The sequence below is a fragment of the Mytilus edulis genome, chromosome 14, assembly GCF_963676685.1.
Source record: "Mytilus edulis chromosome 14, xbMytEdul2.2, whole genome shotgun sequence".
NCBI lineage: Eukaryota > Metazoa > Mollusca > Bivalvia > Mytilida > Mytilidae > Mytilus > Mytilus edulis.
This window is the reverse complement of record NC_092357.1, coordinates 36496587-36512268: the sequence shown is the minus strand read 5'-3', so window position 1 is coordinate 36512268 and position 15682 is coordinate 36496587. Positions and strand designations below refer to the sequence as shown.

Sequence of the window (15682 nt, the reverse complement as noted above, 5' to 3'; positions counted from 1 at the left end):
TTTTGTTTATAAGACTCTCAAAAAGTAAAATTTCTGTTTTTTTCTTCGGTTTGCCTTTGTATCATTCTTAATTTTGTATTTTTTATAGCACTTGCTACAACTATAAAGTCTTCAACTCTGTCAGTTGATTTGTTGCCATAGTTACATATTTGATTATGTATAATTATTTGTTTTGTAGGACTCGCTACAATTATAGTTCCTGTTTCTGTTCTCGGATTTGTTCTGATCATGATTCTGTTGCTGTTGTATGTCTTCAGAAGAAAAAGGTTTGTATGGCAAGAAACTTTATTTTATACATAAGGAACTATTTTTTTTGAAGGAATTTTTTCTTTATAATCTCTTCCATTCTCAGCTACTACTCAGCTCTTGGTAACATATATCTGTTCCTTTTGGAATTTTGAATAAAGCTATAATATTTGTCCCTCTTTTCCAGAAAATTTCTAGAATTTAAGCCCCATTTATTGGCATTATGTTTATGGTCTGTGTGTCTGTCTTTCCCCCTTCAGGTTAAAGTTTTCATGTTAAAGTTTTCGGTCAACATAGTTTTTGATGAAGTTGAAGTCCGAACAACTTGAAACTTGAAACAAATGATATGCCAAATAAGAGTTTTTATGCCAATTTCACGGTCCATTGAACATAGAAAATGATAATGTGAGTGGGGCATCCGTGTACTATGGACACATTCTTGTTAATCTTTGAGTTGTACATTACATTTTCATTTCAATACTTAAAATTGATCTACAATTCGCATTACTTGGGTAATTTTGTTGTTCGTACACCAAAATGATTATCACTATACGTCATTTGTTGAATGTCCATTCTTTGGAAGGTTTTCAACCAATCACAACGTTTTGGTGTTTGCTTTTGAAAATATTACCCATGAGATGCATCTGATTCTGAAACTGAGAATTAATATATATTTCACAGTTTATGAGAGGCCTTATTTCACCTTCCCACAAGAAAAGGAACTTGCCGTCTCTTCATTTTGTTCAAAAATAAAATAATTTATAACATCCTTTAATTTTGTTTGTTTTTCAACACATTTCTGTATTTAATGCATTTTATATTGATACAGGAAAGTAGTGAAGGGTGAATTCAAAGGAGGGTCAGGAGTAGTTAAATATAGAGAAGGCACTAATGTAGAAATTACACCTCCATTTACTAGTGACGATACTAGCTCATCAGGGCATGTAAGTATATCTAAAGTGTCAGGACTATTTTTATTTTGACATGGAAAGCGAGATTAAAGATAACAAAGGAACATTCAAAATCATATGTGAAAAGTAAACTGACAAGTCCACGGGTAAAAAAGAAAAAGACAAACAAACAACAATATACAAAACACAAGATAGAAAACTAAAGACTAAGCGGTACTGGAGAAAAACTGGGGGTGATCTCAATACTCCAGGAGGGTAAGCAGATCCATGAACATCACGATGGGTGCAACTACTTATAAATCAATTTTCTGTATGTCTGATACTTTTAAGATCATTTAATTAACACCTTCCTGTTTGCCCAATAGAAAATAATAGTGTACTGACTTGACATATCAACAATATAAGGATGAGGCTTAGAAACGGGGAAACGCAAGGCTCTGTACTATTATAGCCTTTATAGATTAGGAAAAAATTTGACTAAATTTAAGTAAAATGAATATTAAAGAAAAGTTAAAGAATTTCGATGGAAATGTATACACATGATTATATATACAGAAAACAGACTGCAGATAATACATATGTCAAATGAAAAATATCACTTATGTGATGAAATCAATAATATTGAAACTCTTGAGCATTTATTTTATCAATATAACAATGTTAAACCAATGATAGAAACTTTATAACCTTATACATGAGGAGGTTCTTGTTGAAAAAGATATTTTATTAGGAATTTGTTCAGAGAATTTCATAATACCATTGTTTATGCAATAATACCTTATTTTAAATGGGCTATTTGGAAAATACGTAATAAATGCAAATTCGACAAAATTGAACTGAATATGCAGTCTATACAGGCTTTGCTAAAACTGCACATGAAAAATGAATTAAAACTTCTTGCTACGAAAACTAGACTCTTTATCGAAAACATATAGGAAGATGTACTTAGTTTTTCTATTCTAAAACGAAAGGTGTGTTCAAAACCATATATAATAATCTTATTGTATCTTGTGAATAAAGTAATATGTTATTTTAACAGAGAAGAAAAAAGAAAAAATATTGGGAAAAATTCTTTTTGAAATATACAGCACAATGAAATGTACATTACCCGTTGAAACCAATCGATTTCATTTAAGTATGGACTAAAATATCAACAATGAGCATAAAACATAATAATTTTTAGATTTTAACGAAAAATATTAACAATTAATATGTTTTTCCAACAATTGTAAAAAATAAGTTTGAGTCGTTCCATGCTACAGGTTGAAGTGGGTCGTCATGAATATTTAAATTTAAATCAGGCTTTACTATTTAAATATTCATGAGGAAAAGTGATATCTGGTTAATGACTGTATATGCCATAAAAATATACAATCAACACATTTAGACTGCTCAAATAGAATGTGTGCAGTGTAAATGTTTTTAATAGGTATATCTATATCCATTATATTTCCTTAGTGAAATGATATAATTAAAGAACATAAGTTTATTTAAATTGGGAATCAAGCTTAATTTTTCAAACAATTTATTTTGGATTGCTATCAGATCCAATACTCAACAGTTTTCTATTTTGAATATACATGCCACCTAAGGCTTTAAGCAAGTGATCAATTATCAATCAATATATATATGCACACAAGCTTTTGTCATGGAGGAGTGTTACTAGTATATTTGCCTCTGAGACCTAAACCTTTGATTTTTGATTTATGTGGGGTTAAAATTCGTGGTTATGTCTATATAAAATTTCATGAGGATTAAATTTCGTGGTTTCGTCTCCATATAAGATTTCATAGGGATTTTATTTCCTGGTTTCCATTAAATGGAAGTGATAGTATATGAAGGTTAAATTTTTCGTGGGTGTTTTAATTTCATGGATATATTCTTTCAATGTAATAAAAGAAATTAAATCCTCCACGAAAATATCTGCTTTTCAATATTTAAATAAAAAATATCATGTGCAACACATATTTAATGTTACAAATTTAATAACGAAACACGAACGGAGAAATTGTTGGCATAAAAACATATTATTATTTTGAATGACCTCAAATTCTGATCTTCTATTCCAGAACATGACAAATATACAGCTCGATTCTACAAACTTTTGTAATCCAATGTACTACAAATCAGAAGATATAGACACTACATTTGATTCTATGGAGAATCCAGTTACCTCCCTTGATCACGAGGCTCCAGTTAATTCCCCTGATATTAGTGTAGGACTTCCAAAGGATGGTTCTCAAGGAGCTACTCCTAGTAATTTAAGGAAATATAGAGTGAAGAAAAAGGCATTGAGTCCTGTTGAACATTCAGATAAGGATAAAGAAGGACTTGTTGCAGAAGAGGAATTGTAGCAATGAATTCTGGGTACAATTTCCTCACCAATGATCTCAGATCAATTACTATTACAAAGACATACATATCATATTGTTTAAAAGGACAGTGATTGGATAATTTTGTGCATGTGTCATCCATTCAGAGGTTTGCTTTTTGAAATTTCATGACAAACTAAAGACAATGTTTCCAGACAATGTGAAATCAAGCTTTGGCTATTGCTTTGCATTTTCAACATAATACTGAGTGAATTAGAAAGTAGCTGTCTGTATATATAGGATACATGAAGCAATTATCAGTATGCAGTTTGATTTGCCTTAACAGCTTCTGTATAATCAATTGTCAGTTTCACAGCTTAACTGGCAAAATATCATAGAATTTTTTCATTGTGCCTGAATACTACAGAAAATTCGGAGCATCCACTGGAGGTTTAAAAGGTTTTTGCTGATCAAAATCTTGGACGTGTTCTTTATTAAGAAATTGAAATTTGAAGTATCTATTTTGTTATACAGCAAGACCTTCCAGTGACTTTTGGCATGTGTGCTTGCTTAATTCATTTTTTTTCATTTTTGATAACCATCATAATATTTTCATTGTTATTTTCAATACATTTATTATTTTTATGTAAAAAAAAGCATTATGATTGAAATACAAATCCTGTGTCCAAGTCTAAGCTTATAAGGATGTGATGTCGCTCCTTTCTATTTTTTGTTTTGATGGCCTTTCATGATCCTCTTGTTTTTGGTAATGAATACACCTTCAAAGGCAGACGTTTCATTGGCTGATTCATTTATATCAAGAACTGAAAGTATTACTTAGTGTTGTCAGATCCTTGTACGATAGGATCTGTATTTTAATCAAATTGGTAAAGAAGGCACACATATTCTTCATCAATCAACAAATTTGATCCCATAAATCAGCTGATTACAGGCACACAATCTAGAGACCCATTATGGAGATTATGTGATGCCCTGTCAAAATGCCTTATGTAATCAAATACAAATTCATTTTATATTTAGTTCCTGAACATTTGTAAATAGTTGATGTAGTTGTCATACAATTCATATTATTATATAAAAATGTTTAATCAGTTTCTGACTTTTTTCCTTATTTGCCATCTGTTCTTACAGACAATAATAATAATGGTGAAAGACAAGTGGTTTAAGGTTATATTTACCTACTATTTTTTTTATTGCAAGACAAAACTGTAAATTCAGAAATTGTTGCAAAGTTTCTGTTAATGTGAATAAATAACTGGTTTGGTTTAACAATAATAAGAACTCACATTCTGATATCTGATATAAATATATTGGTACATGTATGCTGCTTTTAACAAAATCTAAATAATTAATATTGCATTTATGTCCATTTCTTAAAAAAAAAAAACACAATATTTTTAAAATTAACAGTATACAAAGTAATGCTTCCATCCAATTTTTATAAAACAAGAATTTTCTTCTCACTTTGGAAATTCCAAAATAAAGTTTTCCATCTTGAACTATTTGAATGAATACTTTTAAAGGGGCACTATCTGTCAAATTCAGGTTCAACGATTTGACTCAAATTCTCATATTAGATTTACAACAATTTAAAACATTTTCCCCAAACTATAAAAGTCTAAAATCAACAATTTACAGAGCATGGGCTCGATATGATGTAGCTTCGTTTCCTGTGTATTTTAGTCTAGATGCCATCTAATTCACTACTGAGATGACTCCAAAAAAAAAACAACTGACGGTCAGATAACACGTTATTTACATAAACATAAATATAAATAGATATAAAAAAAAAAGTAAAATCACCAAAAATACTGAACTCCGAGGAAAATTCTAAACCAAAACTCCCTAATCAAATGGCAAAATTAAATTATAAAACACATCAAACAAATGGACAACAACTGTCATATTCCTGACTTGGTACAGGCATTCTAAAATGTAAAAAATGGTGGATTGAACCTTGTTTTAAAGTGCTGAACATCTCACTTGTACGACAGTCGCATCTCATATATGGTCCTTGTGCAAATGGATACTTCTATGTCTGTTTGTTTTCAATTTTAAGGTTAAAAGAATAAGTTAATTTTTGATAAGTATAAGAGTGATTTTTTTTTGGATCGAATCAGTCATTCAAATGATTTACCTTTGTTTCACTTTCAATGTTGATATTCTTTTCTTTTTTGATATCCTAACACCCATCAATCATGCATAATCTATCTCTAGCTACGGTGTTAAATCCAAGTTCAAATGAATATGGAGTCAATGAGGTCAAATTAATTCATCATCGATGTTTCTTAGCATTTTTGACCAAAAAAAAAAATAATTCTGGCTGATGATAGCAAATTATTATTTAACTATTTCACTTTCATATATGATTTAAAAACGATCTGAATTTAAATTTTTAAGTATCTTGTAGCTATTGGAACAAAAACTGGAACAACATATTTTATCTCTTATATCAATGTCGACAGTTAATATAGAGCTGTTCCTGGGGATTTTGTATTTTTCCTTGGTACCAACTTTCATGTATACTTCTATTTTGTGGTTATGCAAAAGTCTTCGCACCAGCCTATGTAAAATTTTATATTTTCTGAGGATTTATATTTATATTTGTGGTTTATCATTACTCAGGACATCCAAGAAAAATAGTGAATCAACAGTATGTTCTAACAGATGACAATATTTTGGTGTTATAGACAGAACACTAATACAATTATATCAATTTAAAAGTAAATATTATTGTCAATTTGCTGCATTTGAAACATTTTTAACCGGATTTTTGTGACAAAAATGTCGGTTATTGATTTGGGGATGTACGGCGGCCGGTGTCACATGCTATTTTGAACCCCATGGTAAATTGACCCCGGGGTCAAAATATCGCTATGGTAAATTGAACCCCCCCCATGGTAAATTGAACCCCCCTGTATGGAAAATTGAACCCCCATGGTAAATTGAACCCCCTTGTTTTTTTCATCCTAGATGAATATTAGAACATTTTACATTATTCTAAAGCTTATCATAGATTAAAAAATCATTCATACAAGAAGGGGAGGTACATTTTCCATGCTTATTTAAAAGAAATATCTTTGCTTGGTATAAGTGCTCTGAAGTCTTTACCAACAAAATGTCATTCAAAATACTTATTGACACATTATAACTAGACCATATGTAGCTTGAATGCTTTAATTATTTGTAATTATAACATATGTATATATATATATATAAGGGCAGTTTTGATTTTCCATGGTAAAAAAAGGGGGAGGGGGTCAAAATACCATGGCAAAGTAAAATTTTAAAAATATCTTTTCCAGCAAGTTAAATACATACAAACTACTTATTGGTGAATTCTAACTACATAAAACAGTTAGAATTGCCATATTTGGAAATTAAAGGCCTAGAGGAGGGGGTTCAGTATACCGCAGGGGGGTCAAAATACCATGGCTAAAGTAAAATTTTCAAAATATCTTTTCCAGCAAGTTAAATACATACAAACTACTTATTTGTGTATTCTAACTACATAAAAGAGTTTGAATTGCCAGAATTTCTGAAATTAAAGGCCTGGAGTAGGGGGTTCAATATACTGCAGGGGGGTCAAAATACCATGGCAAAGTAAAATTTTCAAAATAACTTTTTCAGCAAGTTTAATACATACAAACTGCTTATTTGTGTATTCTAACTATATAAAAAAGTTAGAATTGCCAGATTTTTTTTAATTAAAGGTCTAGAGTAAGGGGTTCAATATACCGCAGGGGGGTCAAAATACCATGGCAAAGTAAAATTTTAAAAATATCTTTTCCATCAAGTTTATTACATACAAACTACTTGTTGGTGTATATTAACTACATATAAGAGTTAAAATTGCCAGAATTTTTTGAATTGTCTAGAGTAAGGGGTTCAATATATCGCAGGGGGTCAAAATACCATGGCAAAGTTAAATTTTCAAAATATCTTTTCCAGCAAGTTAAATACATACAAACTACTTATTGGTGTATTCTTACTACCAAAATGAGTAAGAATTGCCAGATTTTTGGAAATTAAAGGTCTAGAGTAGGGGGTACAATATACTGCAGGGGGGTCAAAATACCATGGCAAAGTAAAATTTTAAAAATATCTTTTCCAACAAGTTTAATACATACAAACTACTTATTGGTGTATTTTAACTACATAAAAGAGTTAGAATTGCCAGAATTTCTGAAATTAAAGGCCTAGAGTAGGGGGTTCAATATACTGCAGGGGGGTCAAAATACCATGGCAAAGTAAAATTTTCAAAATAACTTTTCCAGCAAGTTTAATACATACAAACTGCTTATTTGTGTATTATTACTATATAAAAAAGTTAGAATTGCCAGAATTTTTTTAATTAAAGGTCTAGAGTAAGGGGTTCAATATACCGCAGGGGAGTCAAAATACCATGGACCATGGCAAAGTAAAATTTTCAAAATATCTTCCATCAAGTTTAATACATACAAACTACTTGTTGGTGTATATTAACTTCATATAAGAGTTAAAATTGCCAGAATTTTTTGAATTGTGTAGAGTAAGGGGTTCAATATATCGCAGGGGGTCAAAATACTATGGCAAAGTAAAATTTTCAAAATATCTTTTCCAGCAAGTTAAATACATACAAACTACTTATTGGTGTATTCTAACTACATAAAAGAGTTCGAATTGCCAGAATTTCTGAAATTTAAGGCCTAGAGTAGGGGGTTCAATATACTGCAGGGGGGTCAAAATAATAAACTTGATGGAAAAGATATTTTTAAAATTTTACTTAGCCATGGTATTTTGACCCCCCTGCGGTATATTGAACCCCCTACTATAGACTTTGAATTTCAAAAATTCAAGCTATTCTAACTCTTTAACATAGTTATAATACTCCAATAAGTAGTTTGTATGTATTTAATAAACTGGAAAAGATATTTTGAAAATTTTACTTAGCCATGGTATTTTGACCCCCCTGCAGTATATTGAACCCCCTACTATAGACCTTGAATTTCAAAAATTCAAGCTATTCTAACTCCTTAACATAGTTATAATACTCTAATAAGTAGTTTGTATGTATTTAATATACTAGAAAAGATATTTTGAAAATTTTACTTAGCCATGGTATTTTGACCCCCCTGCGGTATATTGAACCCCCTACTATAGACCTTGAATTTCAAAAATTCAAGCTATTCTAACTCCTTAACATAGTTATAATACTCCAATAAGTAGTTTGTATGTATTTAATATACTGGAAAAGATATTTTGAAAATTTTACTTAGCCATGGTATTTTGAACCCCCTGCGGTATATTGAACCCCCTACTATAGACCTTGAATTTCAAAAATTAAAGCTATTCTAAATCCTTAACATAGTTATATTACTCCAATAAGTAGTTTGTATGTATTTAATATACTGGAAAAGATATTTTGAAAATTTTACTTAGCCATGGTATTTTGACCCCCCTGCGGTATATTGAACCCCCTACTTAATAGACCTTGAATTTCAAAAATTCAAGCTATTCTAACTCCTTAACATAGTTATAATACTCCAATAAGTGGTTTGTATGTGTTAAACATGCTGGAAAAGATATTTTGAAAATTTTGCTTAGCCATGGTATTTTGACCTCCCTGCGGTATATTGAACCCCCTACTTAAAACCACAAATTAAAAAAAATGATAGCCAATAAATTGTAAATTAGATTATCTGCAATACTATTTATCAAAAACAGGGGGGTTCAATATACCGCAGGGGGGTTCAAAATACCATATGTGAAAAATGACCCCGGGTTCACTTTTTAGGGGGTTCAAAATACCATATGACACCGGTCGGGCGGGCGGCAACCAAATGTTGTCCGTGCATTTACGCATGAACTGTTCAACCAAAGCTTTTCAAATTTTAATATGTTGTTACAAACAACAAAATGAAGGTCAAGTTTAATAATGACGATTTTGACATTTACTGTTCAGGAGTTATGGTTCTTGAAAGATTGAAAAATGGCATTTCCAGTCGTGTACGTGCATTTACGCATGAACTGTTCAACCAAAGCTTCCCAAATTTTAATATGTTGTTACTGATGACAAAATGGAGGTCAAGTTCAATAATGACGATTTTGACTTTTACCGTTCAGGAGTTATGGTTCTTGAAAGATTGAAAAATGGCATTTCCAGTCGTGTACGTGCATTTACTCATGAACTGTTCAACCAAAGCTTCCAAAATTTTAAGATGTTGTTACTGATGACAAAATGGAGGTCAAGTTCAATAAAGACGATTTTGACTTTTACCGTTCAGGAGTTATGGTTCTTGAAAGATTGAAAAATGGCTTTTTCAGTCCTGTCCGTGCATTTACTCATGAACTGTTTAACCAAAGCTTTTCAAATTTTAATATGTTGTTACTGATGACAAAATGGAGGTCAAGTTCAATAATGACGATTTTGACTTTTACCGTTCAGGAGTTATGGTTCTTGAAAGATTGAAAAATGGCATTTCCAGTCGTGTACGTGCATTTACGCATGAACTGTTCAACCAAAGCTTTTCAAATTTTAATATGTTGTTACAAACAACAAAATGAAGGTCAAGTTCAATAATGACGATTTTGACTTTTACCGTTCAGGAGTTAAGGTTCTTGAAAGATTGAAAAATGGCATTTCCAGTCGTGTACGTAAATTTACGCATGAACTGTTCAACCAAAGCTTCCCAAATTTTAATATGTTGTTACTGAAGACAAAATGGAGGTCAAGTTTAATAATAACGATTTTGACTTTTACCGTTCAGGAGTTATGGTTCTTGAAAGATTGAAAAATGGCTTTTTCAGTCGTGTCGGTGCATTTACTCATGAACTGTTCAACCAAAGCTTTTTAAATTTTAATATGTTGTTACTGATGACAAAATGGAGGTCAAGTTCAATAATGACGATTTTGACTTTTACCGTTCAGGAGTTATGGTTCTTGAAAGATTGAAAAATGGCATTTCCAGTCGTGTACGTGCATTTACGCATGAACTGTTCAACCAAAGCTTCCCAAATTTTAATATGTTGTTACTGAAGACAAAATGGAGGTCAAGTTTAATAATAACGATTTTGACTTTTACCGTTCAGGAGTTATGGTTCTTGAAAGATTGAAAAATGGCATTTCCAGTCGTGTACGTGCATTTACTCATGAACTGTTCAACCAAAGCTTCCCAAATTTTAATATGTTGTTACTGATGACAAAATGGAGGTCAAGTTCAATAATGACGATTTTGACTTTTACTGTTCAGGAGTTATGGTTCTTGAAAGATTGAAAAATGGCATTTCCAGTCGTGTACGTGCATTTACGTATGAACTGGTCAACCAAAGCTTCCAAAATTTTAAGATGTTGTTACTGATGACAAAATGGAGGTCAAGTTCAATAAAGACGATTTTGACTATTACCGTTCAGGAGTTATGGTTCTTGAAAGATTGAAAAATGGCTTTTTCAGTCCTGTCCATGCATTTACTCATGAACTGTTTAACCAAAGCTTTTCAAATTTTAATATGTTGTTACAAACAACAAAATGAAGGTCAAGTTTAATAATGACGATTTTGACATTTACTGTTCAGGAGTTATGGTTCTTGAAAGATTGAAAAATGGCATTTCCAGTCGTGTACGTGCATTTACTCATGAACTGTTCAACCAAAGCTTCCCAAATTTTAATATGTTGTTACTGATGACAAAATGGAGGTCAAGTTCAATAATGACGATTTTGACTTTTACCGTTCAGGAGTTATGGTTCTTGAAAGATTGAAAAATGGCATTTCCAGTCGTGTACGTGCATTTACGCATGAACTGTTCAACCAAAGCTTCCAAAATTTTAAGATGTTGTTACTGATGACAAAATGGAGGTCAAGTTCAATAAAGACGATTTTGACTTTTACCGTTCAGGAGTTATGGTTCTTGAAAGATTGAAAAATGGCTTTTTCAGTCCTGTCCGTGCATTTACTCATGAACTGTTTAACCAAAGCTTTTCAAATTTTAATATGTTGTTACTGATGACAAAATGGAGGTCAAGTTCAATAATGACGATTTTGACTTTTACCGTTCAGGAGTTATGGTTCTTGAAAGATTGAAAAATGGCATTTCCAGTCGTGTACGTGCATTTACGCATGAACTGTTCAACCAAAGCTTCCCAAATTTTAATATGTTGTTACTGAAGACAAAATGGAGGTCAAGTTTAATAATAACGATTTTGACTTTTACCGTTCAGGAGTTATGGTTCTTGAAAGATTGAAAAATGGCATTTCCAGTCGTGTACGTGCATTTACTCATGAACTGTTCAACCAAAGCTTCCCAAATTTTAATATGTTGTTACTGATGACAAAATGGAGGTCAAGTTCAATAATGACGATTTTGACTTTTACTGTTCAGGAGTTATGGTTCTTGAAAGATTGAAAAATGGCATTTCCAGTCGTGTACGTGCATTTACGTATGAACTGGTCAACCAAAGCTTCCAAAATTTTAAGATGTTGTTACTGATGACAAAATGGAGGTCAAGTTCAATAAAGACGATTTTGACTTTTACCGTTCAGGAGTTATGGTTCTTGAAAGATTGAAAAATGGCTTTTTCAGTCCTGTCCGTGCATTTACTCATGAACTGTTTAACCAAAGCTTTTCAAATTTTAATATGTTGTTACAAACAACAAAATGAAGGTCAAGTTTAATAATGACGATTTTGACATTTACTGTTCAGGAGTTATGGTTCTTGAAAGATTGAAAAATGGCATTTCCAGTCGTGTACGTGCATTTACTCATGAACTGTTCAACCAAAGCTTCCCAAATTTTAATATGTTGTTACTGATGACAAAATGGAGGTCAAGTTCAATAATGACGATTTTGACTTTTACCGTTCAGGAGTTATGGTTCTTGAAAGATTGAAAAATGGCATTTCCAGTCGTGTACGTGCATTTACGCATGAACTGTTCAACCAAAGCTTCCAAAATTTTAAGATGTTGTTACTGATGACAAAATGGAGGTCAAGTTCAATAAAGACGATTTTGACTTTTACCGTTCAGGAGTTATGGTTCTTGAAAGATTGAAAAATGGCTTTTTCAGTCCTGTCCGTGCATTTACTCATGAACTGTTTAACCAAAGCTTTTCAAATTTTAATATGTTGTTACTGATGACAAAATGGAGGTCAAGTTCAATAATGACGATTTTGACTTTTACCGTTCAGGAGTTATGGTTCTTGAAAGATTGAAAAATGGCATTTCCAGTCGTGTACGTGCATTTACGCATGAACTGTTCAACCAAAGCTTTTCAAATTTTAATATGTTGTTACAAACAACAAAATGAAGGTCAAGTTTAATAATGACGATTTTGACATTTACTGTTCAGGAGTTATGGTTCTTGAAAGATTGAAAAATGGCATTTCCAGTCGTGTACGTGCATTTACTCATGAACTGTTCAACCAAAGCTTCCCAAATTTTAATATGTTGTTACTGATGACAAAATGGAGGTCAAGTTCAATAATGACGATTTTGACTTTTACCGTTCAGGAGTTATGGTTCTTGAAAGATTGAAAAATGGCATTTCCAGTCGTGTACGTGCATTTACGCATGAACTGTTGAACCAAAGCTTCCAAAATTATAAGATGTTGTTACTGATGACAAAATGGAGGTCAAGTTCAATAAAGACGATTTTGACTTTTACCGTTCAGGAGTTATGGTTCTTGAAAGATTGAAAAATGGCCTTTTCAGTTCTGTCCGTGCATTTACTCATGAACTGTTTAACCAAAGCTTTTCAAATTTTAATATGTTGTTACTGATGACAAAATGGAGGTCAAGTTCAATAATGACGATTTTGACTTTTACCGTTCAGGAGTTATGGTTCTTGAAAGATTGAAAAATGGCATTTCCAGTCGTGTACGTGCATTTACGCATGAACTGTTCAACCAAAGCTTTTCAAATTTAAATATGTTGTTACAAACAACAAAATGAAGGTCAAGTTTAATAATGACGATTTTGACATTTACTGTTCAGGAGTTATGGTTCTTGAAAGATTGAAAAATGGCATTTCCAGTCGTGTACGTGCATTTACTCATGAACTGTTCAACCAAAGCTTCCCAAATTTTAATATGTTGTTACTGATGACAAAATGGAGGTCAAGTTCAATAATGACGATTTTGACTTTTACCGTTCAGGAGTTATGGTTCTTGAAAGATTGAAAAATGGCATTTCCAGTCGTGTACGTGCATTTACTCATGAACTGTTCAACCAAAGCTTCCAAAATTTTAAGATGTTGTTACTGATGACAAAATGGAGGTCAAGTTCAATAAAGACGATTTTGACTTTTACCGTTCAGGAGTTATGGTTCTTGAAAGATTGAAAAATGGCTTTTTCAGTCCTGTCCGTGCATTTACTCATGAACTGTTAAACCAAAGCTTTTCAAATTTTAATATGTTGTTACTGATGACAAAATGGAGGTCAAGTTCAATAATGACGATTTTGACTTTTACCGTTCAGGAGTTATGGTTCTTGAAAGATTGAAAAATGGCATTTCCAGTCGTGTACGTGCATTTACGCATGAACTGTTCAACCAAAGCTTTTCAAATTTTAATATGTTGTTACAAACAACAAAATGAAGGTCAAGTTCAATAATGACGATTTTGACTTTTACCGTTCAGGAGTTATGGTTCTTGAAAGATTGAAAAATGGCATTTCCAGTCGTGTACGTAAATTTACGCATGAACTGTTCAACCAAAGCTTCCCAAATTTTAATATGTTGTTACTGAAGACAAAATGGAGGTCAAGTTTAATAATAACGATTTTGACTTTTACCGTTCAGGAGTTATGGTTCTTGAAAGATTGAAAAATGGCTTTTTCAGTCGTGTCCGTGCATTTACTCATGAACTGTTCAACCAAAGCTTTTTAAATTTTAATATGTTGTTACTGATGACAAAATGGAGGTCAAGTTCAATAATGACGATTTTGACTTTTACCGTTCAGGAGTTATGGTTCTTGAAAGATTGAAAAATGGCATTTCCAGTCGTGTACGTGCATTTACGCATGAACTGTTCAACCAAAGCTTCCCAAATTTTAATATGTTGTTACTGAAGACAAAATGGAGGTCAAGTTTAATAATAACGATTTTGACTTTTACCGTTCAGGAGTTATGGTTCTTGAAAGATTGAAAAATGGCTTTTTCAGTCGTGTCCGTGCATTTACTCATGAACTGTTCAACCAAAGCTTTTCAAATTTTAATATGTTGTTACTGATGACAAAATGGAGGTCAAGTTCAATAATGACGATTTTGACTTTTACCGTTCAGGAGTTATGGTTCTTGAAAGATTGAAAAATGGCATTTCCAGTCGTGTACGTGCATTTACGCATGAACTGTTCAACCAAAGCTTCCAAAATTTTAATATGTTGTTACTGATGACAAAATGGAGGTCAAGTTCAATAAAGACGATTTTGACTTTTACCGTTCAGGAGTTATGGTTCTGGAAAGATTGAAAAATGTCTTTTTCAGTCGTGTCCGTGCATTTACTCATGAACTGTTTAACTAAAGCTTTTCAAATTTTAATATGTTGTTACTGATGACAAAATGGAGGTCAAGTTCAATAATGACGATTTTGACTTTTACCGTTCAGGAGTTATGGTTCTTGAAAGATTGAAAAATGGCATTTCCAGTCGTGTCTGTGCATTTACGCATGAACTGTTCAACCAAAGCTCCCAAAATTTTAATATGTTGTTACTGATGACAAAATGGAGGTCAAGTTCAATAAAGACGATTTTGACTTTTACCGTTCTGGAGTTCTGGTTCTTGAAAGATTGAAAAATGGCTTTTTCAGTCGTGTCAGGGCATTTACTCATGAACCATTCAACCTAAGCTTTTCAAATTTTAATATGTTGATACTGATGACAAAATGGAGGTCAAATTTGATATTGACGATTTTCACTTTCACCGTTCATCAGTTATGGTTCTTGTGATATTGGCAGGATACAAATAAATGTTAATAAATCCGGTTTGCTGTCGTTGTGACAGCCTCTTGTTATGGTTATTTCCCCCCAGACGTTACCAAGAACTTAAGAAGCCAATGGTGCACCATTTATTTTTTGTAATTTTTTGTAATGCGTATGTACATATTACACCATGGCCTGTGGGCTATACTCCAACCAAATCAGATTATTACCAAATGGTCTGACATCTACACCATGCTTAACCTTCCGAAGCACATGAGATAAACCCCAATTTTTGATGGT

The 15682-nt window shown here is 32.1% G+C and overlaps 1 protein-coding gene across 1 annotated transcript in view; it reads left to right on the top strand.

Moving 5' to 3' along the window:
• The window catches only part of LOC139503232 (low-density lipoprotein receptor-related protein 2-like), a 126002-nt gene extending 121420 nt beyond the window's left edge, over window positions 1–4582 (top strand). The window contains exons 81-83 of the mRNA XM_071292991.1: window positions 179–266; window positions 1076–1190; window positions 3227–4582. Of these exons, the coding sequence (XP_071149092.1) occupies window positions 179–266; window positions 1076–1190; window positions 3227–3511 (488 nt within the window). The 3' untranslated portion in view covers window positions 3512–4582. The remainder of the gene's footprint in view (window positions 1–178; window positions 267–1075; window positions 1191–3226) is intronic.
• Window positions 4583–15682: the final 11100 nt, after the last annotated feature.